Source organism: Phocoena phocoena, chromosome 13 (genome assembly GCF_963924675.1).
Source record: "Phocoena phocoena chromosome 13, mPhoPho1.1, whole genome shotgun sequence".
Classification (NCBI taxonomy): domain Eukaryota; kingdom Metazoa; phylum Chordata; class Mammalia; order Artiodactyla; family Phocoenidae; genus Phocoena; species Phocoena phocoena.
Genome location: NC_089231.1, coordinates 71,648,084 through 71,675,225, shown reverse-complemented (window position 1 = coordinate 71,675,225; position 27,142 = coordinate 71,648,084). Strand labels below are relative to the sequence as shown.

Here is a 27,142-nt window from a genome sequence, read left to right as displayed (position 1 = left end):
GAGCAGAAGGGCATTCAGGCCACCAGAGGGCCACCTCCATAAGCAGAGGCACGGCTGCCCTTTCAGCGCTGTGTCCCCTGTGCCTGGCACATCACAGGTGTTCAATAAATATTTGTTGAATGAGTGAATGTAGTATGAAAAACACACAGCCTGGGGAGTCACACCCAGCTTGGATTCTGTCTCCACTCTGGGCCAGCTCTGCGTTTCTGGGTGAATTTCTACACGTTGCTAAGCCTCTGTTTCCCAAAATAAGATCACAACTCCAGCTGGTAGGTACCTGAGCAGGGATTTGAACTGTGGTCTACAGGATTCCAGGGCTGATTTTTCATACTACACCTTCCTGTTTTTTTTAATATGCCCGTTTAATTCATTCATTCATCCACTCACTTAGAAAATATTTATGGAGACCTACTGTGGACGAGGCACTGTTCTAGCCTCCATGGATACAGCCGTGAAAAAGAAGGCAGACAAGGCCCTGCCCTTGGGGAAATTATATTGTAGAAGGTGGAGACAGACAGTAAACAAATAGGACAGGAAGTACTCTGAAGAAACCATAACAGGGGATGGAAGGAGTTAGAGGTGGGATGCCTTAGATGATGTGGACAGTCAGGAAGGAGAGGACATTTTTCGTGACACCTCAAGAGAAGCCCACTATGCAGAGAGCCTGAAAAAATAATTTAGTTCAGTGTGAAGTGTGGAGCTATCAGAGGCCACAGGCCCTAGCCCTACAGAAAACACAGCAGGCAGGACGTGGAAGGGAAGCAGTTACCAAAACATCCCAAGCAGCCTGAGAACACCGTGGGGGGTGATGTAGCCCTTTGAGGTTGCACCCCGAGTGGGTTTGGGTCTCCCCCTCTGGTGCTTCTGCCTTCCAGGTGAAGCAGATTATGGAGGAAGCCGTCACGCGCAAGTTTGTCCACGAAGACAGCAGCCACATCATCTCTTTCTGTGGTGAGTTAGTGGCCTGTGGCCTTGAAAAGCGGCTTTTTTTCCCCTCTGTGGGCTGCCCTGGGTATGTGGCGTCTTTCTTTGAGCAAAGTTCTCATGTCATTCTTTTGCTTTTTAACTGCGAAGTTATTTTTGGATTCTAAAGAGACTCCATTAGGGAATTTGGAAGTAGAGAAAAGATTTGGAAGTAGAGAAGAAATTAAGAATGACATCTGCACCCCGGGAAAAGGTAATCATGGTTGACACAGAAGGATGCCTTCCCTCCCGTGGGTTCCGTTCGCACTGATCCTACCCCAAGCGACCAAGGGTCTTGCATCTAAGGGATGGGCTCTACATCCTTTCCTCACCCAGGTAAAGAGAGAGGATGAATGAGGACTTAAAAAAAAAAGAAAGGAATCAAGAGCCATAGACACATCCCGAGGGATCTCTTCCAGCTGGCTCAGCAAAGGAGGCAGGCTCAGAGCGTGACTGAGACTTCTCTCCTTGAACCTGCGAGGCCCACAGGGTTCCAGGAATAACCTCGCTGCCAGGTTCTTACTGTACTTTCACAATGGCTAGAGACAGGTGTCTTACCGTGTCCCTGAAGTCAGGATTCAGTGCATAAGCAGTGTGTACGTATACGTGGGAGTGTTTCTTTCTCCCTGAAAACCTTTTTATTTAGTGATTGGAGTCTCATAACAAAGGACAAGCTGTAATGCTCCCCTCATGGTCTTGGCCCTATAGAGGGGCCCATCAGCCTCCATCCAGATGGCCGGGGACACCCCCCGTGGGCCTGCAGCTGGCCGAGCACATGCCATGACCTGGGAGACCACTGACGTCAGCTTAGCCCCTTGCAGCCCACCTCTGTTCACTTCCCACCTCTGCCACTTCTTGGTTGGGTGACCTTGGGCAAGATCTTATTTTTTTAGGTGATAATGCATTTAGTTAAATAAATATATATTTATACACATATATATATATTTTGGCTTCACCTCCTGGCTTGTGGGATCTTGGTTCCCTGAGCAGAGATCAAACCTGGGCCCATGGCAGTGAAAGCGCCGAGTCTTAACCACTGGACTACCAGGGAAGTCCCAGAACTACGTTTTATGTATATATTGGGTTGGCCAAAAAGTTCATTCGGGTTTTTCTGTAAGATGTTACGTTATGTATAAAAATACACATTTATGCGTGCACATATATATACACACACATATATATGGGAATATATATCTCTCTATATAAATATAGATATATATCTCTGGCTTTCTTTTTTCTCCTGGACATTTTTATTTTCAAAAGACATGATATGCATATCTATTTTGGGACTCACTAGCATACCTACCAATTAAAGACTTAGAAGACTAGAGAGTGATAAAAATCATAATAATTCTCTAACTCTGATCAGAGTTTGGGGGTGAGAGGAATCTGCTGGCTCTAAATGAGACCTGAGGGATGTCCCTGAGGTTTCTTTTGTCCATTGTTCCTTATGAGCCATTGTCGGAAAGAATGGAATAATGTCTACCAAGCCAGAATGGATCATGAACTTAATCAGTATAAAGAAATGAAAGTTCTGGGTATGTGAGCAAAGCTGAGGATATTTTAGAGATCATCACCCAGAATATTTTAAATCCATGAGCAGATTAGGCAACATGTGAACAGTCCTTCAAAGCCAAGTCATTGCTAACAGCAACAACAAAAACAACACAAGCAATTAAACTGAAACCCCTCAGTATTTCTCCTTGCACATGGCATGACCTTGGCCAGCCTCTTTTTTTTTTTTTTTTTTTTTTTGGCGGTACGCTGGCCTCTCACTGTTGTGGCCTCTCCCGTTGCGGAGCACAGGCTCTGGACACGCAGGCTCAGCGGCCATGGCTCACGGGCCCAGCTGCTCCGCGGCACGCGGGATCCTCCCGGACCGGGGCACGAACCCGCACCCCCTGCATCGGCAGGCGGACTCCCAAGCACTGCGCCACCGGGGAAGCCCTTGGCCAGGCTCTTGAGTGCTGGTGTCCTCTTCTGAAAAGACAGTAACTAGAACACTTGCTTAATGAGTTTTGCCACGGGGATCAGGGAAGGTAAACCTTAACACTGGCTGAGTAGGTGCCCAAGAAGGGGTAGCTCTTATTATAAATTAACATTTTCCCATAAACATTGATTATGCTCCAGTGCATACCAGAGAGCTCCCAGTCTGCTGTGTAAGACGGAAAGTAAGAAGATAAATAAAGGCTGCTGAGAGTATCAGATGTAAGATAGGGGCCATCAGAATGGCCTGCACAGGGTCTGTTTCTTAGAGGGGAACACTGAGGACCAGAGGGGGAAAGTTATTTGCCTAAGGTCACACAGCAAGTTAGTGGTAGAACCCAGGCTACACCCTAGGTCTCTTATTTGAGGAGGGCTGGGCAGGGCCTCCCGGGGAAACACAGAAATGGGAAGGTTATGACTGAATCCTCTCTTCAAAAGCCCTTTGTGGAGGCACAAGTGTTGTGAGCACACCTTGGGTTCAGATGTGGGTTTGAATTCCAGCTCCATCACTTATTTGCTGGGTGGCCCTGGGCAGTTCAGTTTACCTCTGGGAGCCTCAGTTTCCACATCTGAAAAATGGATGGTTTTACTTTCTGCCTGGCTGTGGCAGAGATCAGATGAGATCCATAATGTTAGCTGTTACTGGAGTCACAGTAGTAATGACAACAGTGTGACTCCCTAACCGGAATAAAGCTCAGCAGTCACATGGTCCAGGCTCCCCTCCCTCATTGACAGGAGTAATAGCTAACATTCTTAAAGCACACACTATGTGCCAGGCTCTGGGCAAAGTGCTTTCCGTGCATTTTTTCCACCTCATCCCAGCAGTAACCTCACGAGGTTAATGTTCATACCATCCCCGTTTTACAGATGAGGAAACTGAGGCACAGGGAGGGGAAGTAATTGACACCTGTCACACAGCTGGTTATTGGCCAGGAGAGAATGTGAACAGAGATGATCTGACCTTGGGCGGCAAGCGTGGGTTCACCACTAAGCCCCCTTGCTCCCTTTTGAGGGGCTGGATGGTGGAGAGGTATACGTGCTTTTTGCTATGATGCTGTCACGAAATTTGTGATTCTGGGGTCCCCGGATCTTCAAGGTACCTGTGTGTGTCGGAAGCTCAGAGCCAGGCTGGGCACTGGGGAGCATGGGCAGGGCCTGCTGATCGTTGTGTCCCTGCAGCGGCTGTGGAGGCCTGCGTCCTGCATGGCCTGCGGAGGCGAGCGGCTGGCTTCCTGCGCAGCAACAAGATCGCAGCTCTCTTCATGAAAGTGGGCAAGAGCTTCCCGCCAGCAGAGGAGCTGAGCCGCAAGGTGCAGGACCTGGAGCAGCTGATAGAGAGCGCGTAAGTGCTGAGAACGGGGTAGAGGCTAGGGTACCCCCAGAGGATAGCCCCTGCTCCTCCCCGGGCTCGGTGAGAGCCTGCACCCTCTCCACTCTCCATTCTGCTCCTCCAACCCTCCAGACTCTTTCACACCCCAGGTCCTTTGCACACACTGTACCCTCCACCCAGTTCACACCCCTCATCTTCCATGGCTGGCTCCTTGTCATCCTCAGGCCTTCTCCTAACTAATGGTAAATTCCAACCCTCACCCCATTTCTCTTTTATATCCCTCTGTTTATTGTCTTCCCAGTTGTTATCACCATCTGTAATTTATTCATTCATTCGTTTACTGTTTACTTGATTGTTGTCTGTCTCCCCCACTTGACTCTGAACTCCTTGAGGGCAGGCAGCTGCACCTGTGCTCTCCCCCATTAGGTCACCAGTGTCTGAGACAGTGCTCAGCACCTGGGAAATGCCCAAGAAACAAGTGTAAAATGAATAAGTGCCTACTCTGAGCCAAGCCTGTGCCAAATGCAGGAAGATCAAAGTTTAACATAACCAACATGGTCTCTGCGTGGACAGATGCTCACAGTGAAGCAGCCATTGAAGGGGATGTTGTCTTAGTGGCTGAGTGTGTGTACTGGGGGGAGGCTCATGGCCTGAGAGTGTGTACATGAGGGCCTTCCACCCGAGCTACCCCCAGCGTCCCAACTGCACAACCAAACCCCCTGCCTGGAGCCTGGTCAGGGATGGCAAATAGATTTCAAACCCATTTGGTCCTAGTAGCTGCACAGAGAGTTGTGTTGTGAAAGATTCTGGAGCTGTGAGTGGACTACATGGGAAAGAGGGCATGGATTGATTAGTCATGCCTGTTATGGGCAACAGAAGGGAGAGAGAGGCATGCATGTCATGTGTTTGCCCTCTCTGCCATGAGTGGTTACTCTGGATGAGAAATGGCCCTTTCCTTGCCCTTTAGGCCCTGCCAGCCCCGGGCTGCTGGCCAGAACTGCATGATGGGTAAGGCTATAGATTTGGCATTGCCAACTCCCATTTGGAATCTGACTCCTCAGCCACCTGGTCTTTAGGTGCCTTCCAATCCATCTGCTAAATTCCCAGGTGTTTGCTGATACCTTCTTAAAAGGGATGGATTTCCATGGACCTTCTATAACATTGGGAGCAACTTTCTAATGGAGGAATGAGAGATGTCCATTCCAGGTGTCCATTCATTCATTTGTGCAATCGTTCATTCATGGACATATTTATTGAGCCCTTTGTATATGCCAGGCACTGTGCTGGGCCCTGGAGATACAGGCGTGAAAAAGGGCCAAGGCTTGCCACTTGGTAGACTCAATATTTTATTTTAAAAGCACTTGCGTTGTCCATACCCTCGAGGTCACAGTGTGGAGGGGAAGACAGAGAAGTGAGTGGGAAGTTAAGCTGCAGAGGTTGAGGGAACGCAGAGGAGGGGCCCCTCCCCAGCTTCAGCTGGTGCAAGAGGGCTTCCTGTAGGAGGGAGTGCCCTCGCTGAGACCTCAAGAGTGAGAAGGAGTCAGCCAGGGAATAGGGTGGGCGGGGGAAGCCGGGAAGAAGCAGCAGCTCACAAAAGTCCTCATATGAGAGCTTCGCAGCCTCAGGGATCCACAGATATCTCTGTCTGGCTGGATCATGGGGTCAGAGGCAGAGAGTGGTAAGGAGGTGGCTGGAGAGGCAAACGGGCAAGGTTATGGAGTGCCCTGCTAGTCATGTTAAAAAGCTTCCTTCTCCAGGGCAATGGGGAGCCACCAAAAGATCTGTAATCCAAGACTCTTCTTGGCCAGCACTCCTTTCCAGCCAAGAGAGAGAGAGAAAGTAAGAGAGAGACAGAAATTTCAATAGGGGCAAGATGGGTATAAAGACACAGACCTACTAGAGAATGGACTTGAGGATACGGGGAGGGGGAAGGGTAAGCTGTGACAAAGTGAGAGAGTGGCATGGACATATATACACTACCAAATGTAAAATAGATAGCTAGTGGGAAGCAGCCGCATAGCACAGGGAGATCAGCTCGGTGCTTTGTGACCACCTAGAGGGGTGGGATAGGGAGGGTGGGAGGGAGGGAGACGCAAGAGGGAAGACATACGGGAACATATGTATCTGTATAACTGATTCACTTTGTTATAAAGCAGAAACTAACACACCATTGTAAAGCAATTATACTCCAATAAAGATGTTAAAAAAACAAAGAAAAAAAAAAAAAAAACAAAGAAATTTCAGTATGAGAATCTGGCTCACCCATCAACAGTGTAGGAAAGTGTCAGTTTTACCACATCTTCACACTCACTCGGTATTATTTTTTCAACTCTTTTCCCATTCTCCAGGAGCAATATGGGCTCTTGTTGTTGTTCTAATTGACATTCCTTGATTTCTTAGAGAAGTTGGACACTTTCCCATTTGCATATTGATCCTGTTGGATTTCCTCTTTTGTGAATATCTATTCTCTTCCTTTACTGGTCTTGAAGGCGAAACCAGATCCAGGGCCTCCAGGAGAATGTGCGAAAGCTGCCAAAACTGCCCAACCTGTCCCCACTCGCCATCAAGCACCTGTGGATCCGTACAGCCTTGTTTGAAAAGGTCCTGGACAAAATTGTTCATTACCTTGTGGAAAACAGCAGGTGAGCGGAAGACACCTGGGTGCGCTCTGCCACCACCTGCTGGCCTTCTTAGGAATTGCACTCTCTCACACAAAGCTGCTTACGCTTTCCCCTCTTGATATACACTTGATGTGAAGGTGATTAAATTAGGGCCTTCTGGATGTTTGACTCTGAACTAGCCTAGCTTGGAACCTTGGGAATATTTGGGTGCTTAATAGCAATGCAGGGTCTTTGGAATTGGGGTGAGGTGTGAGGATCTTGCAATCTTAGAGATGTTCCTTTTCCCATGAATGAAGCCCACAGTCTATTCACTATGTGGCCCTAGGGGACTCACTTAGCTTCTCTGTGCCTCTGTTGTCTCTTCTGGTGAATGGGACAGGATGGGAATTGCTGCCACTCTGGAGAAGAGGTGAGAAAAGGAGTTAGTGAGTACACAGCATTTTGGAAATGCATAGTGATATTTTTTACATTTTCTCTCCTAGCTCAGATTGACATGGTATAAAGGTTTTACAGTGTAAGTCCTCTTGGCAAACATTCATCCATGCATCCATTCATTCACCCAATAAATATTTAATGAGCATATACTATGTGCCAGGCACTAACCTAGATGTTGGGGATACACTGGTCTTGCCTGTCATGTTTAAGAACTTGGATATTATGCAAAGAACAGTGGAGATCTACTGAGAATCTATGATCTGAGACTCCTCGTGGCCAGCACCCCTTTCCAGCAAGAGAGACAGAAAGGATGGAAGAAAGAAAGAAATATATCTGAGAATCTTTCCATCTTTCAGTATGTAAAAATGCCTGTTTAACCACATCCTCACACAGAGTGGGTATCATTGTTCTCATCTTTTATTCTTTGCGTGTTTGCTAGGAAAATATGTATGAAAGTACAAACCAAAGTCCTTCCCCTCATGAAGCTCGCATTGTAGCAGGGAAAACAGGCAAATAGTAATTGTGATAATTTGTGATGAGTGTACCAGGACAGGTGGGTGGTGTTTAACTTCCTCTGGGTGGTCAGGGAAAGTATCCCAGAAGATGGGATACTGTGAAACAGGGTGGGGAAGAGTGTTCTCAGCAAAGGGAACAGCAGGTGCAAAGGCCCAGAGGCAGGAGAGGAACTGAAAGAAATCCAGGCTCTGGAGTTCCAGTTCACCTCTTCACCTTCTAGTAAATTATAACACATCTCTGCCCCCTGTCTTGTTATGGGTCCAGGGTCTCTGTAGTTAATTGCCTTTGGCATATGACCTTGTGTTTTCCCGCTGAAAAAGTTGGTCATATTTTTTTTAGTAACTTATTTGAGCAGCAATACCAACCTACTATTTCTTCATTAACACTGTATTTTGAATTTTAGGTTCACACAGAATTGAAACAGTAGTACAGAGGGTTCTTGCCTACCCTCAATGTTAACATCCTACATAACTGTGGTACAAGTCTTAAAACCAAGAAATTGCCATTGACGCAATACTGTTAAACCAACAGTATTGGTACATTCTTTTTTTTTTTTTTTTGCTATATAATTCTATGAAATTTTAACACATGCATAGTTTCATAAAACCAACACCACACTCAGGCTATAGAACTGTTCCAAAGAAACCCATCACCCGGAAGAAACTCCCTGGGGCTACCCTATATAGTCACATCTTGCTCCCAACCTACCTACTATTTTAAGGCATTATTTCCAGGTTACGATCACATAACTGTGCTGATTTTTGGAATAGAGTATGAGTGGTGGACTGGAAAGTGTCTCAAAGTATTAGCTTCAGATCTGACACCAAAATGTATAAACTTGATGTTGAGCATGTCCAGGATGTGTCATTCTGCCTCAGCCAATTTTATGGTTGATTGAAGATTTCTTTGGGGTAAAATTACAATGATATTGCCACATTTAGTGAGAACTTCACGGTGTTGGGACTTAATACGTGCAGTTGGACATTTACTCCTCCCAGCATCCGCAAGTGGGTGAGTTCTGTCATTCTTCCCACTTTACAGCTGAGGGCACCGAACGAAGCGTAGAGAAGGTAGTCACCTGCCCAGGGACACACAGCGAGGGAGGGAGTGGCCGAGCTGGGCTCCCACTCAGTCCGACTCCAGATCCTGTGTTCTTTACCCCCCGTTGTAGGAAGGGAAGAAGAGCTAAGCTTGCTGGGTGTAGCCTGCATCCGCCTGCTGTGTGGCCTTCAGCAAGTCACTTACCTTCTCTGGGCCTGAGATCCCTCAGGAGGTCAGAACAAGGTCCTTTCCAATTCTGAAGTTCTGTTAGTTTCTGGATTGTATGAGTTTGCAAAGAATTAGAAACCAGTGCACAACTCAAAAAACAAAACACTCAGCACGAACGTATTGACAACATTGCGTGTTATTTTGGAGAGTCAGAGGCCGGGGGCATTTTTGAGCGTGTCAGGCCAGCGTCATCTGCTTTAGTTTTCCAGACAGGAAGGCCTATTATTACAGCTTTTGAAGACACACCACAGCTAAAAAGCATATGTTTGCCTCAATAATATTGGAAGGGCAGACATCATCTGAGCCTCTAAGTGACTTCATGTTTGAAATGGAAGATGCAAGAGAAGCAGACAGAACAGCCAGGCCTCGGCAGCCTTCTAATGATTTTTTCTGTTACTCTCATTATTAATAATAATGTATTATTAATAAGCCATGTATTAAGCAGTTATAGCCAAGCACTGTGTTAAGTGCCTTACATCTGTTGTCTCTCTCAAACGTCCTTTGGCAGCCCTATGAGACATATTATTATTATCCCCATCTTACAGATGGGGCAGCTGAGGCTCACAGAGGTACTGGGTGACCAGAGAGGCATTGAACCCAGTCTGCTCTTAACCATCAGGTTGTAGTTGATTGTGCACCCTCCGCTGGTCACCATACAACCCTGCATGTCCTTTCCTCTCTTGCTAGTAAGTACTACGAGAAGGAAGCTCTCCTGATGGACCCCGTGGATGGCCCCATCCTTGCATCTTTGTTGGGTAAGTGGTCCAGTGCTCTGAGCTTCCTCTGGATCTCTGGTCTCAGCTCCAGGGGGCACCTCCTAAGGGCCTCTCTCGCCTCCCTCCAGCCTCTCCCTTCAAAACTGCTCCCTGCCTCTTGCTTTCAGGGTCTTGTGCTGGTTTCTCTTTAGCAGGACCCTGGGTCATGCTAGCTGCCTGGAGGGGAGAAATGGTGAAATAAGTGGTCCATCTGGTGGTAGAAGGGAGGGAGGACTTTCCAGGGAGATGGCTTCCCAGCCCCTGTCTGCTCCACAGTAGGGCCCTGCGCCCTGGAGTACACCAAGATGAAGACTTCCGATCACTTCTGGACGGACCCCTCAGCCGACGAGCTTGTCCAGAGGCACCGCATCCACAGCTTGCACCTGCGACAGGACTCGCCCACCAAGCGTCCGGCCCTCTGCGTGAGTGGGGTGGACGGTGGGGCACTGGGAGGGAGCCTGGCTGAGTTCTGGACTTGGTGTGGAGGTGGGGAGTGGACCGGGGCCTTGGTGGTCACTCCAGACCTCATCTGCCACCTCCCCACACATTGCCAGATCCAGAAAAGGCATTCGAGTAGCAGCATGGATGACCGGCCGTCCCTCTCCGCCCGTGACTATGTAGAGTCCCTGCACCAGAACTCCCGGGCCACCCTGCTCTATGGCAAGAACAACGTTCTGGTTCAGCCGGTGAGAGTTCATCTTGGGCCCAGTTCTTCCACTGGGGGTCTGGCTCCAGGTTATAGAGGAGGAGTTCCCTCTGGCTCCTGGTTGCTCATCCATCTATCCATCCATCCACCCATTCACCCATCTATTCATCCGTCTGTCAAAATCTCCACCCACCCAGCCAGTCTACTCTCTTCCAGTCTCTATATTCACCCATCACTCTGTCCATGCATCCATCACTATTTCTTTATCCATCTGCCTGTATTTATATCCACCCAACCACCCATTCATTCATCCATCCATCTACCCATCATTACGTCCATACAGCCATCTACCCATTATTACATCCATCCATTCATCTACCCATCGTTACCTCCATCCATCCACCCATAATTATATTCACCTATTAATCCATCCATCTACCCATCATCAATCTATGTCTGCACTTGTCCATTTGTTTTCCAGTTCATCTATCCATCCATCTGTCCAGCCAGCTGTCTATCTATCATTCTCTGTTGTAATCACTCACTCATTTAGTTCACTCATTTGTACTGAACCTGCTATGCACCGTTTCAGGTGCACTAAAATGTGAAAAAAAAATTGTGTATCTTAGAATCGATGAAATACGGCAAGGATGCTTCCTCCCGGGGTTGCTGGCATGTGTGGTTGAGACATTTATGGAGTGGAGCCATGCTCGGTACACCCTCGGTGCTCAGTAAATGTTAGTTGTCTGTCTCCACATGTTGTGGGGTGAATCTGGGGGGAGGAGGGCTGCCTCTTATGTGTGAGGCTTGGAGACAGCCCCCTCTGCCAAACCCCACTTGGGATAGAGCAGAGCAGGTGAGAAGCCCTGCAGGCATATTGGGAAGGCAGAGGATGGGGCTCCTGGGTGGGGAGTATGGAGAGGGTATTTGCGGAGGGCGTTCTGGGTAATATCTGTGGAACAGAACTCAGCTGCCATCTCTTTCTCCCTTAAGACTGGACACAGTGATGGCAGATACATGCCTTCTGTTTTGGAAAGGGTGTTATTGAAAGGACAGAGCCCCCTTCCTGGTTTTAAAGATCCCTGCCGACTCCACCCTTGCATCAGGGTTCCTGAGCCACATGAAAGGGTGGGGTGGGCGGCTTTCACAGCTGGACTCTGTAGAACCAAACCCATCGTGGTGGTTGGCTTAGCACAGCCATCTGGAGGGAGGTTCGGGGTCTTCCAAATGGACATGGCCGTGGAGGGAATGAGCCAACCTCTTGGTTCTGGTTGTGTGCCCTTGAGTCACATGGGCCAGGGCCCGTGTCCACTGTGATGCCAGCGCTATGATCAGGCCTGAGTCCTGCTGTCTCTGCAGAGGGATGACATGGAGGCTGTGCCGGGGTACCTGTCCCTGCACCAGACAGCTGACGTCATGACGTTGAAGTGGACGCCCAACCAGCTGATGAACGGGTCTGTAGGGGACCTGGACTACGAGAAGAGGTAGGGTGCTGGGAGCCTCCCTTCCCCTCAGCGCAGGGATGTTTGTGCCCTGTCCCTTGTGCCCCGCCTCTGCCCCTGCTCCGTCTGGTTGTTATGGCCACTTGGTCCAGCCTCCCTGCAGCTGTGGCCTTGTGGGTAACTCAGGAGGATCTGGGAGCTGACTGGAAGAATCTTAGGATATAGGTATTAGGCAGTGCCCTGGGCAAACACCACCCGGAGAGAGAAATTGTAACAAAGATCTCGTAAGCCCTCAAATGGCCGATACTCCCCAGTCTCTTGCCATCTTACCCATCACTCAGTGCAAAAGGAAGGCCAGAGGTGTTGGTTGTGAGCATCTGGTCCAGGTCTGTATCTCCTGTAATACCCTGCGAGTTATAAGACCCAGCAAAGGCCTTGGAGTCACACTTCAAAGAGACCCGGGAACCAGGGATTCCCTGCCTGCGATCCCCTGTGTTCCAGCGCAATTAGGGAAAGTTTAGGAAAAACACAGGGAAGCCGCCATGCAGAGGTGCAGCCTGCCTGGTGATTTCAGCTGGGGGAGTCTTGGCTGCTGGTGGGGAGGAGGGATGATGGGTTTTGCTGCTCTGAGCCCACATCGGGCTCTATTATTATTATACATGTTCTTGATTTCTTCAAAACTTTTGATTATGAGGAATTTCTAACATAAAAATAGAACTCAAGTACCCATGATGCAGCCCTAACAGCCATCCCGTCATCCCCTCTGCCTTTCATATTGTCCTGCAGTAGCAAACAGACATCATGAAATTATAGGATTTCATCTATAAATATATATACATATTTGTAAGTATAAATATATATATTTATATATGTAGAAGAAGGACTGTTTCCAAGGGCCATGACCAGAGCACTATCGTATTCTGTGTAGTGTTAAGCCTCGGTGCGATGAACGCCAGGCTTTGCTGGGATTAATATCATTCTCTAAGCTGATCACTTCCTGGGCAAGGGTTACCGTCTGTCCTCAGAGACGGTCATTGGGAGGTGCAGCCAGTCCTCAGCTGGGCCGCGTAATTCAGCTCCAGCCAGACTCCTGAGTTTCTGATGGTGGCACCTTCTGGGAGGAGCAGTGTGGGAGCCGAGGAAGTGCTCTTGCCCTTGAACCTTATATCAGCTTATTCATCTGAAATCTCTATATCAGGCCTTCCCTGACCTCCCAGCTGAGTTCAGATCCCATGGAGGTCCCCTGAATCTCCTTCTTAGCATTTACAAAATCATAATAAATCTGTTACTACTTGTGTTCTGACTGTCTCGCCCTTTAGATATCAAATAATTGTGAAGCAAAGCAGGGAAGTCAGGGGACCTGGATTCATTCATCAAATGTTAACTGAGGACCTACCGTGTGCTAGACACTGTGCTTGGTCCAAGAGAGATAACAGATGCGTAAAAGGAGAGGAAAATCGATCTTTTCAGAGCTTACACTGTATTTACATTGTACTGGAGGAGACAACGAATAAGCAATGAATAAACGGATGTGATGGGAACAAGTCCTTGCTCGGTCCTCCCCTCACTGGATGACCTGGGGTACATCACTCCCCCTTTCTGGGCCTCAGCTTCCCTCTCCTATCAAATGAGGGGGGTGGACAGGATGAGCTCTCCAGAATATGAAGGGTTCCCCAAGGGTCTGCAGGGGTTCCTAAACATTGACGTGTCTTCCACCAAACATCAAAGCTTTCAACAACACAAGGACTCTGTTTGTTGGTTGGACCTAAGCCCAGGATTGTGTGGGCAGGAAACTTTTGATGTTAATGTTTTGGGAAAGACATTGGACCAAATGGTTGCCAAGCACCTTCCCTCCAGCTCAAATCATCGGGGACTCTGTTTCTGCCTGTTTCTGCATCATCTTTTCCTCTGTGGACAGGCATATCATAAGTGCTTCAATATTTAGTTCCAGCTGAATCTGCACTTCGAAGGTCACTGCTAATGGGGTTGGGAACTTCCCCAGCCCTGGGCTCTGAACCCCCATCTATCCTTGTTATCCTTGCCTGGAACTGAGGCTCACTGGAATAAAAACAGCCAAGGGTCAGAAATGTGCGTGTTGGCATGGGAAAGGGGGGAACCCAGGGCCTCCAGCATCCCTCTGGGGATCAAGGGACAATGACGATAAAGAGGAGGAGGTTCAGGACCTCTTTCCTCTTTTCCCAGCCAGACTTCCCTCTTACACAGCCAGGATCATAACTCCCCAGCTGGGTTTCCTGATGTTCGAGGGGAAATACCACCAGAAAGGTGGATATTTGGTCTCTGGAGTCAGCCCAGACTTGGCTCAAATCTCAGCCCTGCCATGTGGAACAGCTGGAACCCTCATACACTGCTGATGGTCCAACCACTTTACAAACAAGTTTGGAAGTTTCTTATAACATACCCTTGCTATATGACCCAGAAATTCCACTCTAGAAGCCGTTAGAACATGTAAAACGAAAACAGAAACTCAACTCTTGTTCCTTCCCAGTTGAGTGACCTTGGATAATCAATTTCACCTCCCTGAGCCTCAGTTTTTTCATCTGTAAAATGGGGATGTAGTAATGGAACCTCTGAAGAGACATACAGGGAAGAGTCAATAAGAAAATGCATATAAAGCCCTTAGCAGGAAGCCTGGCAGCTGGAAAGGCATCCCGGTCCTGGGGTTTGTTGGTGTTAATTTAGATGGATCCAAAGGACCTGTGGCCACAGAGATCCTCCTTGCCGGTGTCTGGTGGTAATTGGAGAGTTGCCTTGTTTCCTGGGCATTCCAGGATCCAGCATTTACCATTCATTATGAACATTCTCTAAGCATTTTGCAGAAGTGAACAAAAAGCCCAGTCCCTCTCCAGGAGTTCAGCACCCCTTGGAGAGACAGAGGAGAAAACAGGCAATTGCAACCCTGTGTGATGGGCCTGGTGTGGGAGCCCTGGGAAGGACCTCCTCACTGAGACTCGCCTTGTGAGGGGCTCGGCAGAGGCTGCTACTCGGAAAAACGCTTGTGTACTTGATCATCGTCCAAGGACATTCACTCCATGGATCCTGACGAGACTGATTCTGGTATAGACCGGTGCAGAAAGGACCCTCGGAGGGCTTACATTCCAACTTCCTAGCTTCACATCAGAGGAAACTGAGGCCCAGAGATGGGGAAGGACTGGCTCAATGTTGGTGGCAGGAGTGGGATTTGAACGCTGCCTGACCTTGACGCCTGTGTTAGTGTCCTCCAAGAAGCAGACACCAAGACAGGATTAGACGTGCAGAAGAGATGTAATGGGGGAAGAACTTGCAAAGGATCAAAGTGAGGAGCAGGACAAGGTGGGCAGACCGAGAAGCTGGTCTTATCACTGGGAAGGGATGGGGAAAGGAAGGAAGACTGGCCAAGAAGAATCTCGGACACAGTGCAGTTCTAAGAACATTTGGCCAGATCAGTAGGGAATCCCTGGACTAAAGTTGACCATTGGAGGAGTCTCCCAGCCCACAAGAATAGACCTACACTGTCACCCCCACGTGCTCTGTCCTGACTAAAAGCAGCCCAAGCGAAGCATGACCTTAGCACAGATGTGGTGGTGGATCCACAGGGGTGGCCTCTGAAGCTGTTGGTTGGTCAGCTCTGCTCCCCACAGCAAGTTCTGAAGGAAACTTGAACAGTGCACTCCTGTGGCCCCCACTGTCCATTGTGTTCTGAGGGGAAGGGCAATCTGTTTCAAGACAGCAGTAGGCATCGAGCTGGAAATGGAAAACCTTAAGTAAATCATCACAGGGACCGTTCACCAAGTACCTTTTCATGCATCACCACTGTGTTAAGCCCTTCAAATATGTGATTCCATTTAATCCTCACAGCAACACAATGCAGTAGATATTATTATGAGCCCCGTTTTATAGAGGAGGAAAATGAGGTTCATGGAAGCCTTCAAGTCACCCTGCTGAGACCTGTGCAGTTAAGGCTGTTGAGTGGCTATTCTAACCACATGGGCACATGGTGGCCTGGAGTTGGTCAAGACTCTTATCTTAGATGCTGGTGACAGAAAACCAAACTCAAACTGCCTTAGTCATTGGCTCACATGAACTGAAAAATCCAGGGGTGGTGGCTTCAGGCATGGCTGGATCCAGGGACTCAAATGAGGACCTGAACTCTTTCCATCTCTTGGCTCTACTTTCCCAACTGTTGACTCCATTCACAGGCAGGCTTTTTCTTGCCATGGCCCTCTACATCTCCAGAGTTCTATCATCCTTACCACTACTCTCCTAGCAGAAAGGAGCATCTCTTTCCCAGAGATTTCTAACGTAAATCCAATAATTGAGTCTCATTGGTTCTGCTTGCATCATGGGGCAATCCGTGAACCAATCACAGTGGCTGGAACAGTGTCATATACTGAGTGGCCAAGCCAGGGTCAGATGCCCATTCCTGGAGTCCTTGAGGTGGGGGAGGGTAGGAGAGGTCAGCCTTAGCCACATGGACTGGGGTTAAAGAAATGTGTGTGTAGGGGGGATTCCTTGGAAAATTGGGGTACTGGAACCAGAAGAAGGGGAGATAGAGTCTGGGAAGACTGGGACATGGATGTTGGGGATAGGTGGTCCTGGTGAGGAGGGTGGAGGAGCCCATGGATTGGGCTTCCCCATGGCGAGTTGGGCAGACATCCTGCAAGCCTGACCCTCCCTCCCCTTCCAGCGTCTACTGGGACTATGCCATGACCATCCGCCTGGAGGAGATTGTCTACCTGCATTGCCACCAGCAAGGTAGGAACTGAGGGTGAGCATGGGGCTGGGGTGTGTTCCTCCTGGATCCCCTGCCTGCCCCACCCACTTATTACCTGTGCAACCTCAGACAAGTGACTTCACCTCTCTGAGCCTCGGTTTCCCCATCTGTAAAATGGAAATCATAACAGCGTCTATTCATGGGGTTGCTGTGAGGATCAAATGACATTTGTTAAGGGCTCAGCATTAAACCCATGTATCAGGCACAGTTCTCACTATTCACATGCTTGTTATCTAATCGTTGCAACATCCCAGTGGTAGGGGCTCCATCATTCCCATTTTAGAGGTGAGGAAGCAGCGTGGCACATTGATATATTTCCTAAGCTCCCCAGTCTGGTCTCAAACCCAGGCCTTTGTCCCTCCAAAGTCAGTGTTCTGAAAATCAAAGATTTATAGCTAGAGTTCTCCTTTATAGCTTAAGGAAGGTATATTCTGAACAAGCAGAGGGCCATCTTGCTTTATTAAGAAAGGAATCTGTACATCACCAAGACACAAAACACAGTGATTTAAATTATTTAATGAGACAGATGTGGGTTCAGATCCAGGTCCTGCCACTCACCAGCTGTGTGACCTTGGGCAAGTTACATAACCTCTCTGAGCCTCAGTTTTATCATATGCAAAATAGGCAGTAATAGATATGCCTCATAGTGCTCTTTTGAGTATTACAATAAGACAATGCCTTTAACGTGCTATGCATGTATACAGTAAATGTTTAATACATGCTAGCAAGAGTCAATTACTAAAATAAATGAATAAATAAATTAAAAAAAAAAAAGAGTCAATTACTGCCTTGAAAATGGGTCTGTCTGAAAGCCTCCATACAAAAATAGGTCAGGTCAATTTGTAGAGTGTGTTTGAGGGGCATAGGGTGTTTGGGGGTATCTTTTTCCTTTGGTGGGTGAATGCAGGGAGGCCAAGCACCTTCTTCTTGACCTTGTCCTGTAGTTCCCCAGTTGATGACCTTGGTGGGTGGGATGAGGGGGACTCAGAGGAGGCGACAGCTGCCCCAGAGCTTCTGCCCAGGCCTTTCCCAGAGCCTTAGAGCAGGACCGCTGGGTCTGGCTGGGCATGCCTGGGCGGGGGCCCATCACCATGTCTCATAGTGACTTCCTGCTGGGTCTCCTCTGGCCGGGTCGCGGTGGCAGTGGACAGCGGTGGGACAGTGGTGTTGGTCAGCCAGGACGGGATCCAGAGGCCGCCCTTCCGCTTCCCCAAGGGAGGTCACCTCCTGCAGTTCCTCTCGTGCCTGGAGAATGGGCTGCTCCCTCACGGTCAGCTGGACCCGCCACTCTGGTCTCAGCGAGGGAAGGTGAGTGATCGTGGGAGCCCCAGGGAGGCTGGGGTAGGGGTCAGCCATGGGGAGTGGCTGGCTGTTCTTGCCCATGGGCCCTTATGTGGCTGCATAGGCTCTTGCACGCCCCGCAGAGACCCTTGGGCTGTGCAGGTTGTGGAGACAGGTGAGTCCCAGGGACCATGCACTGGGATGTGTTCTTTCAGGGCAAAGTATTTCCCAGACTGCGCAAGCGAAGCCCTCAGGGTTCGTCCGAGTCCACGTCTTCAGACAAGGAAGATGAGGAGGCCACGGATTATGTGTTCCGGATCATCTTCCCTGGCATGCAGTCCGAATTCGGTAAGCTGCCCTGGCCCTGGGCCCAGGGATCCACCTGTTAGCTGGTCCTGAAATTGACTTCGGTCATGTGGAGCTAGAGGACAAGAGATGTGGATTCTGGGGCCAGCAGGGGGACCTGGAATCAGGAAGTTGGTGTCTTGGCAGCCTTGATTTCCCCCAAATGAAAACAAATAAGCACTCTCTACTTAGCTAATAAAGATGTCCATGGGCACAAGGTGGCATGGGGTAGCAGCAGTGATATGGGCTCTGGAATCCTGGTTGAACTTGGGCAAGTCACTTCACCCCTCTGTGCCTTGGTTTCCTCATCCGTAAAATGGGGACCTATTCATAGCACCTATTTCATGGGACTCTTGCGAGGATCAAATGAGATAAAGCACTTGGCACAGAAAGAACACTCACATGCTATTATTATTTTACTTCAAAATATTGTTGTAAGGATTCAATGAGATAATAAGCTGGTCAGTGTAATGCCCATAGAATGAGGCCTCGCATACAGTAGGCCCTCAATAAATGGTTGTCAAGACAGCAGAGGGGGGGAATTTCCTGGTGGTCTAGTGGTTAGGACTCTGCATTTTCACTGCTGAGGGCGCAGGTTCAATCCCTAGTCGGGGAACTAAGATCAAGCAAGCCGCGCAGCGTGGCCATAAATAAATAAACAAACAAATAAATAAATAAAAGCCAGCCGAGGGGAAGGGAAGCCCTGGGCACTGGCACACAAGATTATAACGTGTCCTACAGTTTGCATGGTGACTGCCATGAAGTAGATGCTTAGTGAATGGAAACTGTTGCTATGAAGATCTTCATTACCAGAGGGCTGTGGTGACGATGAAATGAATTAATATTTGAAAAGTTCTCAGAAGGAGGCCTGACATTTGTTAAGCACTGTGTGGATGTCTGTTAAACAAATCAATAATAAGTCATAGGCTCTTTCTATAAACCTTATTTTAAATATTTAACCCTCTGCAGCCCTGTTCCCATTTGATGGATAATGGCTCTGAGATTCCCTTTGCTTAAGTGACCACGCTGGACAGTGAGAGGCTCTTTTGAAAGCAGACACCCTCCCTGGCGAGCTTGGACTAATTGTGCCAGGCTGCTTAATGCTCCAGTTCACGTCCACTGCTGTCGGAGCTGGGATGTGGGCAGGCTTGGTGGTAAGGTCTTGTGTTGCTTGGGTTAGCCTGTGTTTTCACATGTATTCAGTTAGGAGCAAAGCCTCATGTTCCTGTGTCTTTAAGAGCCATGGAGTGTCCTGAAGTGTATTGCCATATCCGTTCCCGCCCAGGATCAGGGTCTGAAGCCATCCTAGCCTCTCTGCGGTACTACGGCTCACATGGCGCATGCCCCCGCCCCCCCTCCGCCCCCCACAGAGAGCTGATTTATCAGAGAGGCCAGTGCCCTGTGGCTGCCTTCCCAGGCAGCTCTCTCCACAGGTCCTCATCCAACAAACAATTTGTAGGCTCTTGCTGGGAGCCAGGCTGGGTGCTGAATGTCTTACTTATTTGGGGAATATCCACGTTAGCCTGTCGTGGCCCTGCACGTGCCAGGGCAACAGATGCTAGCTGCACCCACCCACACCCTCTGTGCAGGCAGCTCCACTGCCAGCTGCCAGCCTTAGTGTCTCCAGCCACCAGGGTTCCTTCTGCCCTGGTGGGTGGGTGGGGTGTATTACAATCAGTGCCTCCCTGGAGCAGCCCTCAGCCAGTGTCCGGTAGGAGCTGGTGTATAAATGCCCCAGCTCCCTCACCTCTTAGGTGAGAACACTCTGAAATGTGTGTTCTGCACATGTCCTAGAGGTCCCCCACGAGATCAAGCGCCAGGTGCCCATGATGGTAACTGACGTGGTGACCAGCTTGTTACCCTCTTCGCCCTTCCCCTCCTGTGTCCTTTCACTTGTCCCCTACCTGTGCTTCTTGGGAACATCTCCCAACTTGCCCTTGAATCCTTGTCTGCCTTCGAGGAAACCCCAACCAAGACAGTGAATTTAGAACAGGGCTTCTCAACCTTAGCACCACTGACATTTCGGATGGAATAATTCTTTGTGGTTGGGGGCTGTCCTATGCTCTGTAGGGTGTTGAGCAGCATGCCTGGTCTCCACTCACTAGGTGCCAAGTAGTAAATCTGCCCCCACCACCAGCACCACGTTGTGACGACCAGAAATGTCTCCAGACACTGCTAAGTGTCCTCTGGGGGCCAGATTGCCCCCGGATGAGAACTGCTGGTTTAGAGAAAAGAACAGAACACATTACTACTTTCAAGTCTGCCACGGCAATGTGGCCAAGTGACTGGCCCTCTCCAGGCCTCATTTCCTCATCTGTAGAACTGGGATAACAGCAGTCCCCACCCGGGATCATATTCTTAGAAGTCAGATCAATGATACATCACACACCTAATATGACAGATGCCCTGTGAGCAATGGTGGGTCTCATGTACTAAGTGACACTGTGTGCCGAGCCCACTTCTGTGCTCTCTCCATGTCTTAATTCACTTAATCCTCACCACAGCCCTCCAAGGCAGGTACCATTGTCATCACCATCCCCCCTTGTTCAAAGGAGGAAACTGAGGCACAGAAAGGTTAAAAAACTGATCCAGGATTGCCCAGCTAATCCTTGGCATGGCTGGCATTTGAACCCACATGGTCTGGCTCCAGAGCTTGTGCTTCTTATATCCACTCCATGCAGATTGTTTTGATGGGAGGGTAGGGGAGGGCATTGTGGTTTCACTCCCTTCATCCTCAAGGTCAGGTTCAGCCCACATGGAAATGGTGACTCCCATGCTTGGTTGATTTTCTCAGGACCCTGAGCGTCACAGAGTTTACAGAACAGTCATGTTATGATTTTCATCTGTAAGGTCTGTAAAGTCCTTTCTGAGGAAGTGCCTAAACCTGAAATCAGCAAACCCCTTCTTGTGGGCCAAATTCAGCCCACTGCTTGTTTTTGTAAATAAAGTTTTATTGGAACACGGCCACACCCATCCATTTACATATGGTCTATGGCTGCTTGAAAAGCCACAGCCGCAAAGTTGACTAGCTGGGGCAGAGACCACATGACCCACAAAGCCAAAAATATTTACTGGCTGGCCTTTTGCAGAAAAAGTATACAGATGCCTGCCTTAAATGATAAGAGAGAAGAGTTTCCCCCTGTGGGAGGGAAGATGTGGCCACAGATGGTTCTAAACTCCCTTTCCATGTCTTCTCACCCCTGTCTCCACCACCTGGTTCTGTGCCTGCTTCATGTCCACAGAGGAGGCAAAGACAAGTTCTCAAGCATTTAGGTGGGTTCACAGGCAGAGAAGGGCATTTCCAGACCCCTCTGTCACCAAGACGGTCTCTGTACTGTCTGGTATGGGAGGTGTGAGCCGCATATGGTCCTGAGCACTTGAAATGGGGCTAGTCCAAATTGTTAGTGTACAACGCACACTGGATTTTGAAGATTTTGTACCAAGAAAAAGAATGTCAAATATCTCATTAATTATTTTATATTGATTCTGTGTGAAAATGATAACATTTGGTGGGACTTCCCTGGCGGTCCAGTGGTTAAGACTCTGCACTTCCACTGCAGGGGGTGCGAGTTCGATCCCTGGTCAACAATGGTCGGGGAACTAAGATCCCACGTGCCATGCCATGCGGCCAAAAAAAAAAAAAAAGATAACACTTGGAGTTTATTGGGTTAAACAGCACATATTGCTGATTGATTTCATCTGTTTCTTCTTACCCTTTCAGTGTGGCTACTAGGACATTTTAAATTATGCTTGTACCTCACACTGGATTTGTATTGGGCAGCACCTGCCCAGTGCAGGGTTCTCCGCCTTGGCACTGTTGACATTTTGGGCTGAATAACTGTTTGTGGGTGGAGGAGGGAAGAGTCTTATATATTATATAGGATGTTGAGCAGCATCCCTACCCACTAGATGCTAGTAACATCTAGCTAACTCCCAAGTCACGACAAAATGTCTCCAGACATCACCAAGTGTCCCTTGGGAGGCCAACATCACCCCAGTTGAGAACCGCTGGTCTAGGGCAAGGATGGTTTGGGGAGACAACAGCCAGTAGGAAAACAGCTGAGAGAGTATGAATAGGATCTCGGGGTCTGATCCTCTAGGTTGGAATCCCGGCTCCACCACTTATTAGCTGAGTAGTCTTGGGCATGCTGCTTGAACTCTCTGTGCCTCAGTCTTCTAATCTGTAAAAGGGGATAATGATAGGACTTGAGCTCGGGAAGTGACAGCTCTTCTTAGTGGGAAGAGAAGGGGGGACTTTAGTCAAAAAGGTGAGGCTTTGAGTAAGTTGTGTCACCATTCTGAGCCTCACTTTTCTCTTCTGCAAAATAGGAAAAAAAAAATGCATCCCTTACAGGTTCGTTAGGGATAAGGCAATCCCCTGCATATAGTAGGGGATGTGCACCCAGCACAGAGTAGGCACTTTATAGGTAACAGCATTCTTTCTTTCTCTGATCAAACACAATCCATGGGAACTAAGTGGAACAGGACAGGGGAAGGTTTCAAGCCCCAGGGAATTGGTTCTTCTCGCCTTCTCAGTGTTCCTGTCACCGCAGACCTTCCATTTCACCAGGGCTTTTTATTTTGCCTCTTAAGTTGCTTCCAGTGCCGTGGGTGGCACTTCCCCTGTCTCCATGGGCCCTGCCTGGATGGTGGTTCCTGCGGGACGGTCCGCGTTAGTGGTGGCCAGGGGCAGTCGGTGGGCGCAGACCAAATGGGACACCACCCTCCCCACATCAAGCCAGAAGCCGCAGCCCCCCAGTAATGTCTGGGCTCTCCCCACCCCTGGGGCTGGGTGCCAGCCACCTCTGCCATGTTGTCATTTGAGTCTTGGTCCTGGGGGAGGTGGAGGCAGGAGAAATATTGATGCCCTCACACTGTCCTACCTCCGTGCTGCAGGACGCAGCTTGGAGTGTTGCGGGTTCTGTAGCAGAGGGATCCATTGATGATGTCTGCAGGGTGTGAGAGGCTGGGGGTGGAGTCATGCTTGCCACATCTGCGTGAAACTGATCAGTGCTTCCCTGAGATTGGCTGAGAACTGGGACTTTTCCTAGAACATTTTACAGGGGCCTACTGGTCTTTCTTGTCCAGCTCATTGGTGAGTCTATGGGGAGGAGTAGGGGAACAAGCCACTTTTGGTGGCCTCAAGAACCTCATTCTGTAGGCAGCTTTCTATTCTGTCAGTGGGTGGGGGCAGACGCTGTCTGGATCCACAGCTCCCCCTCTCGTTAGAGCCCAAGGGAAGAGGCCAGGTATTACCAGTCATCCTTGAGGAGGCATGGTTCATGGGGCAAATGAGTACCCCTCTTAATTTCCTAAAGCAGGGTTTGGCAGACTGTGGCCCACAAGCCAAATCCAGTCTCATTCTGTATAGCTCATGAACTAAGAATGGTGTTTACATTTTTTAAAAATCGAAAAAAAATCAAAAGAAGAATAATATTTTGTGATGTGTGAAAATGATACGAAATTCACATTGTAGTGTCCACAAAGGAAGTTTTATTATACCCATGCTCATTTGTTTGCCTTTTGTTTTTGGCTGCTTTTGCATTACAGCAGCAGGGTCAAGTGGTTATGATAGTGGCTTGCAAACCCTAAAATATTTTCTACCTGGCCCTTTACAGAAAATATTTACCAAGCCCTGTCCTAGAGAAAACAACTTTTTTGCACCAAGAGGCCAGGAAATTAACTGTAGAAATTCTAATGCCTGGGTCACCGGTGTGTTTGTTCTGCAGCATTGCAGATGCTGAGGTTTCCATGGATCTGGGAAAGAAAACAGTAAGGGAAACTATAAGTGCTATATCCTTGGGAGCAATTGATCAGGAACCACCAGTGTCCAAGAGTTAGGAGATCATTTGTGCCCTCTTGGTTCTCAAATGTGGCTGCTACCTCAAAACTGTTTTTGAAACACGGACTCAAGGGCTGTATCTCCAGGATACAGCCTGCATATAGTAGGACCTGCTTTAATTCAGTAGGTCAGGGCTGGGATACAGGCATATGGCTTTTCAACATGCCCCCTCACCATGATTCTGGGGGGTTGCCAACCTACTTGAGGCTCTCTTGGTAGAGCTACAGGCCCAGGACCATGGACAGTGCAGGCACCCTCATCAGTGGGGACTCCACTGGGTCCCCTTGCTGTTGGGTGGCCTGCCTCACCTGTTGAGTCAGGCTTCCTTACATCTCACCACCAGGAGCTCCCCATGAGACCTACCTCTGGGGACTCGAGGCCATCAACCTTCCCCAGACGTCCCCAGTAGGCTCCCCTTCCTTCCTGCCAGCCTCCTATGAGGACAACTGAATGACAACATGGTGAGGCTTGGCCTCCTGCTTGGGGATTGGGCCTGTTTCCTTGGCTCTGATCTCTTTCTGTCTGTTCTCCTTCTGTCTCTTCAGCTTTCATCGGCTCTGCCCATCTGCTGGGGGCCCGAAATCTTGGTGGTGGCTTTCATTGGCTCGGATGGGCTCAAGGACCTGGTTTGGGGTCGCTGTCTCCTGCTGTGACATTCAGAGTCTTTCTCTATCCCTGTGCTGGTCTGGGGGTGAGCTGCTTGCTTTGGGGTGAGGTTTCTGTGACCCACATAGGCTTAACCGTGGCTCTTCCTCTGCCCCTTCTACCCACCACAGTCCCCCAGGACCTGATGGATGTCTCCGTGAGCAACCTGCCATCCCTATGGCAACCCAGCCCACGGAAATCTTCCTGTTCACAGAGTGGCTCGGCTGATGGTGGCTCAACCAATGGCTGCAACCATGAGAGGTATGAGGGGCTTGGACTGTGGATGGAGGGAACGGAAGGATTTACCAAAGATTTGCAGATACCCATTTCTTGCCTTGCCTTGAATTCAGAGGAGTGAACATAGGCTATAGAATCGTCCATGTCTGGGTTAAATCCTAGCCACGTGAAGTCTAGCTGTTGGAGCTTCCTTACATATATCGGTCAGGATAAACAAGATTATGGTGCTGTAACAAACAATCCTAAAATCTCAGTGGCTTATTACAATAAAGGATTGTCCATCGTGCATATTCATGCTGTGTGTCTATCCTGGGTCAGCTGAGGGCTCTGGTTTCTCCACATTAAAGGGCCTGGCAGATGGAGCCACCACCATCTTGAATATTGCGAATCACGGTGACTGAGGGAAATGGAGCTCTGGATGGGGTTTAACCCGAGTGCAGCACTTACATTTTCACTCACACCTCATTGGCCCCACCAACAAGGGACCAGGAAGTGTGTCCTACCACACTCCTGGAAGGCAGAAGCTGGAAATATTACTTAATGACAACCAAACATGCCTCAGTTTGCTCTTCCAACAAGTGGGGATACTAATGCTTACGTTATGTAGCTGTTGTAAGGACAAATCACATAATGGTTTAAAGTGGCCAGCATGTGTACCTGGCACATGGTGATGTTCAATAAATGACACTTTTTAATTTATTGCATAAAGTTAAATCCCCAGATCATCTCTCTCCTTGCCCACAGGGCTCTGTCTCCTTGGAACTACACAGCCCATTCCCGAGACTGGTCATGTTTCCCATTGACCCCGCCTGGCCTGGCCTGGGAGAATGGAATTCTTTTTTCCTTGCTGGGCCTCTGTCCCAGTGGGTGGGCCAGTCTTCAGTCATGGGCGTGTAAATGGGGGCCAGCATCAGATAAAGCCATATACTTACTTCCTGGCTTTCAGGGTGTGGTCTCTGGGCCAGCAGTACCATCACCCGAGCAGATTCTCTGTGCTTCACGCCAGACCTACTGAAGCTGAATCTGCATTTAACAAGGTCCCAAGATCGTGTGTGTACTTTTAAGCTTGAGAAGCACTGAAATGACCAGAGATCCTCACATTTTCATAGGCATCAGAATCACTTTGGGCATCACGTACTGCTTCCTGGACCACTTACTGGAGATTGTGACTGAGTAGGTCTGTGCAGGACCTAGGAATCCACATGCTGGAGAAACCCCAAGTGATTCTGTGGCTGATGGCGCATGGACAATTGACAAATGCTGTTCTAACCTAGTACCTCTCATAGTATCTGCTTCCACATCTGTAATGATAGGGAACTCACCACTTTGCAGACGGCCAAGGCCACTGTGGGGCAGCTGTCAGTGTGGTGCTGTCCTTATGTAACCCGAGGAAGCCAAGCCTCACCAGCCTGAGGGCACAAAGAGGGTGACTTTAATGTTTAATGCCTCCACATGCATAACTGGAGGACTTCAGCCATGCCTCCTTCCCAGTCTCGCTGGGTTTTTAACGGGTGTAATATTCCTCCACTCTGTTTTCTCCAAGAATGCACAACGCTACCTTCAGCAGTCCTGTTTTCTCCATCAATTCTGAGGCCTTCTTTCAGCCAAAACAGCCCCCCCCCCACCCCCGCAAATTCCCATGCAAGGAGAAGCTCTGAGGCATTACCTCCTTTGCAGTCAGCCAGAGTCCGAATCGCAGTCTGGCTCCACTTTGGTTCAGCGGGGTCACTTTAGAAGTCGGACATATGGCTATGGCTGATTCATTTTGTTGTGCAGTGGAGGCTAACACAACATTGAAAAGCAACCATACTCCAATAAAAAAATAAAAAGATGTCAAAACACTTTCTGCTGGTGAAAGAAACCCACTTCAAACTGGTGCAAATGAAAATCTCTTGATAGAACTGAGACATCCAGAGGTATGGTGGCTTCAGGCATGGCTGGATCGAGATGCTCCATAGAGGGATGTCTGTTTCTTTGGCTCTTGGCTCTGCTTGTGTCTATGATGGTTTCATTCTCAAGCTGGCCCTTCCTGTGCAGTAGTAAAAACGGATCCCAGCA

At 48.9% G+C, this 27,142-nt stretch overlaps 1 protein-coding gene across 4 annotated transcripts in view; it reads left to right on the top strand.

Annotated features, from left to right (window-relative positions):
* The first annotated feature begins 872 nt into the window (after nucleotides 1–872).
* The window catches only part of SGSM1 (small G protein signaling modulator 1), a 54,245-nt gene continuing 27,975 nt past the window's right edge, over nucleotides 873–27,142 (top strand). For 2 of the 4 annotated variants that reach the window (XM_065889392.1, XM_065889390.1), the window contains exons 1-12: nucleotides 873–951; nucleotides 4,129–4,291; nucleotides 6,769–6,921; nucleotides 9,808–9,875; nucleotides 10,152–10,297; nucleotides 10,430–10,561; nucleotides 11,881–12,005; nucleotides 16,648–16,715; nucleotides 17,879–18,042; nucleotides 18,231–18,363; nucleotides 22,954–23,118; nucleotides 24,979–25,108. In XM_065889392.1, the coding sequence (XP_065745464.1) occupies nucleotides 888–951; nucleotides 4,129–4,291; nucleotides 6,769–6,921; nucleotides 9,808–9,875; nucleotides 10,152–10,297; nucleotides 10,430–10,561; nucleotides 11,881–12,005; nucleotides 16,648–16,715; nucleotides 17,879–18,042; nucleotides 18,231–18,363; nucleotides 22,954–23,118; nucleotides 24,979–25,108 (1,511 nt within the window). In that variant the 5' untranslated portion in view covers nucleotides 873–887. The remainder of the gene's footprint in view (nucleotides 952–4,128; nucleotides 4,292–6,768; nucleotides 6,922–9,807; nucleotides 9,876–10,151; nucleotides 10,298–10,429; nucleotides 10,562–11,880; nucleotides 12,006–16,647; nucleotides 16,716–17,878; nucleotides 18,043–18,230; nucleotides 18,364–22,953; nucleotides 23,119–24,978; nucleotides 25,109–27,142) is intronic. The other 2 variants (XM_065889393.1, XM_065889391.1) reach the window with 1 other exon arrangement.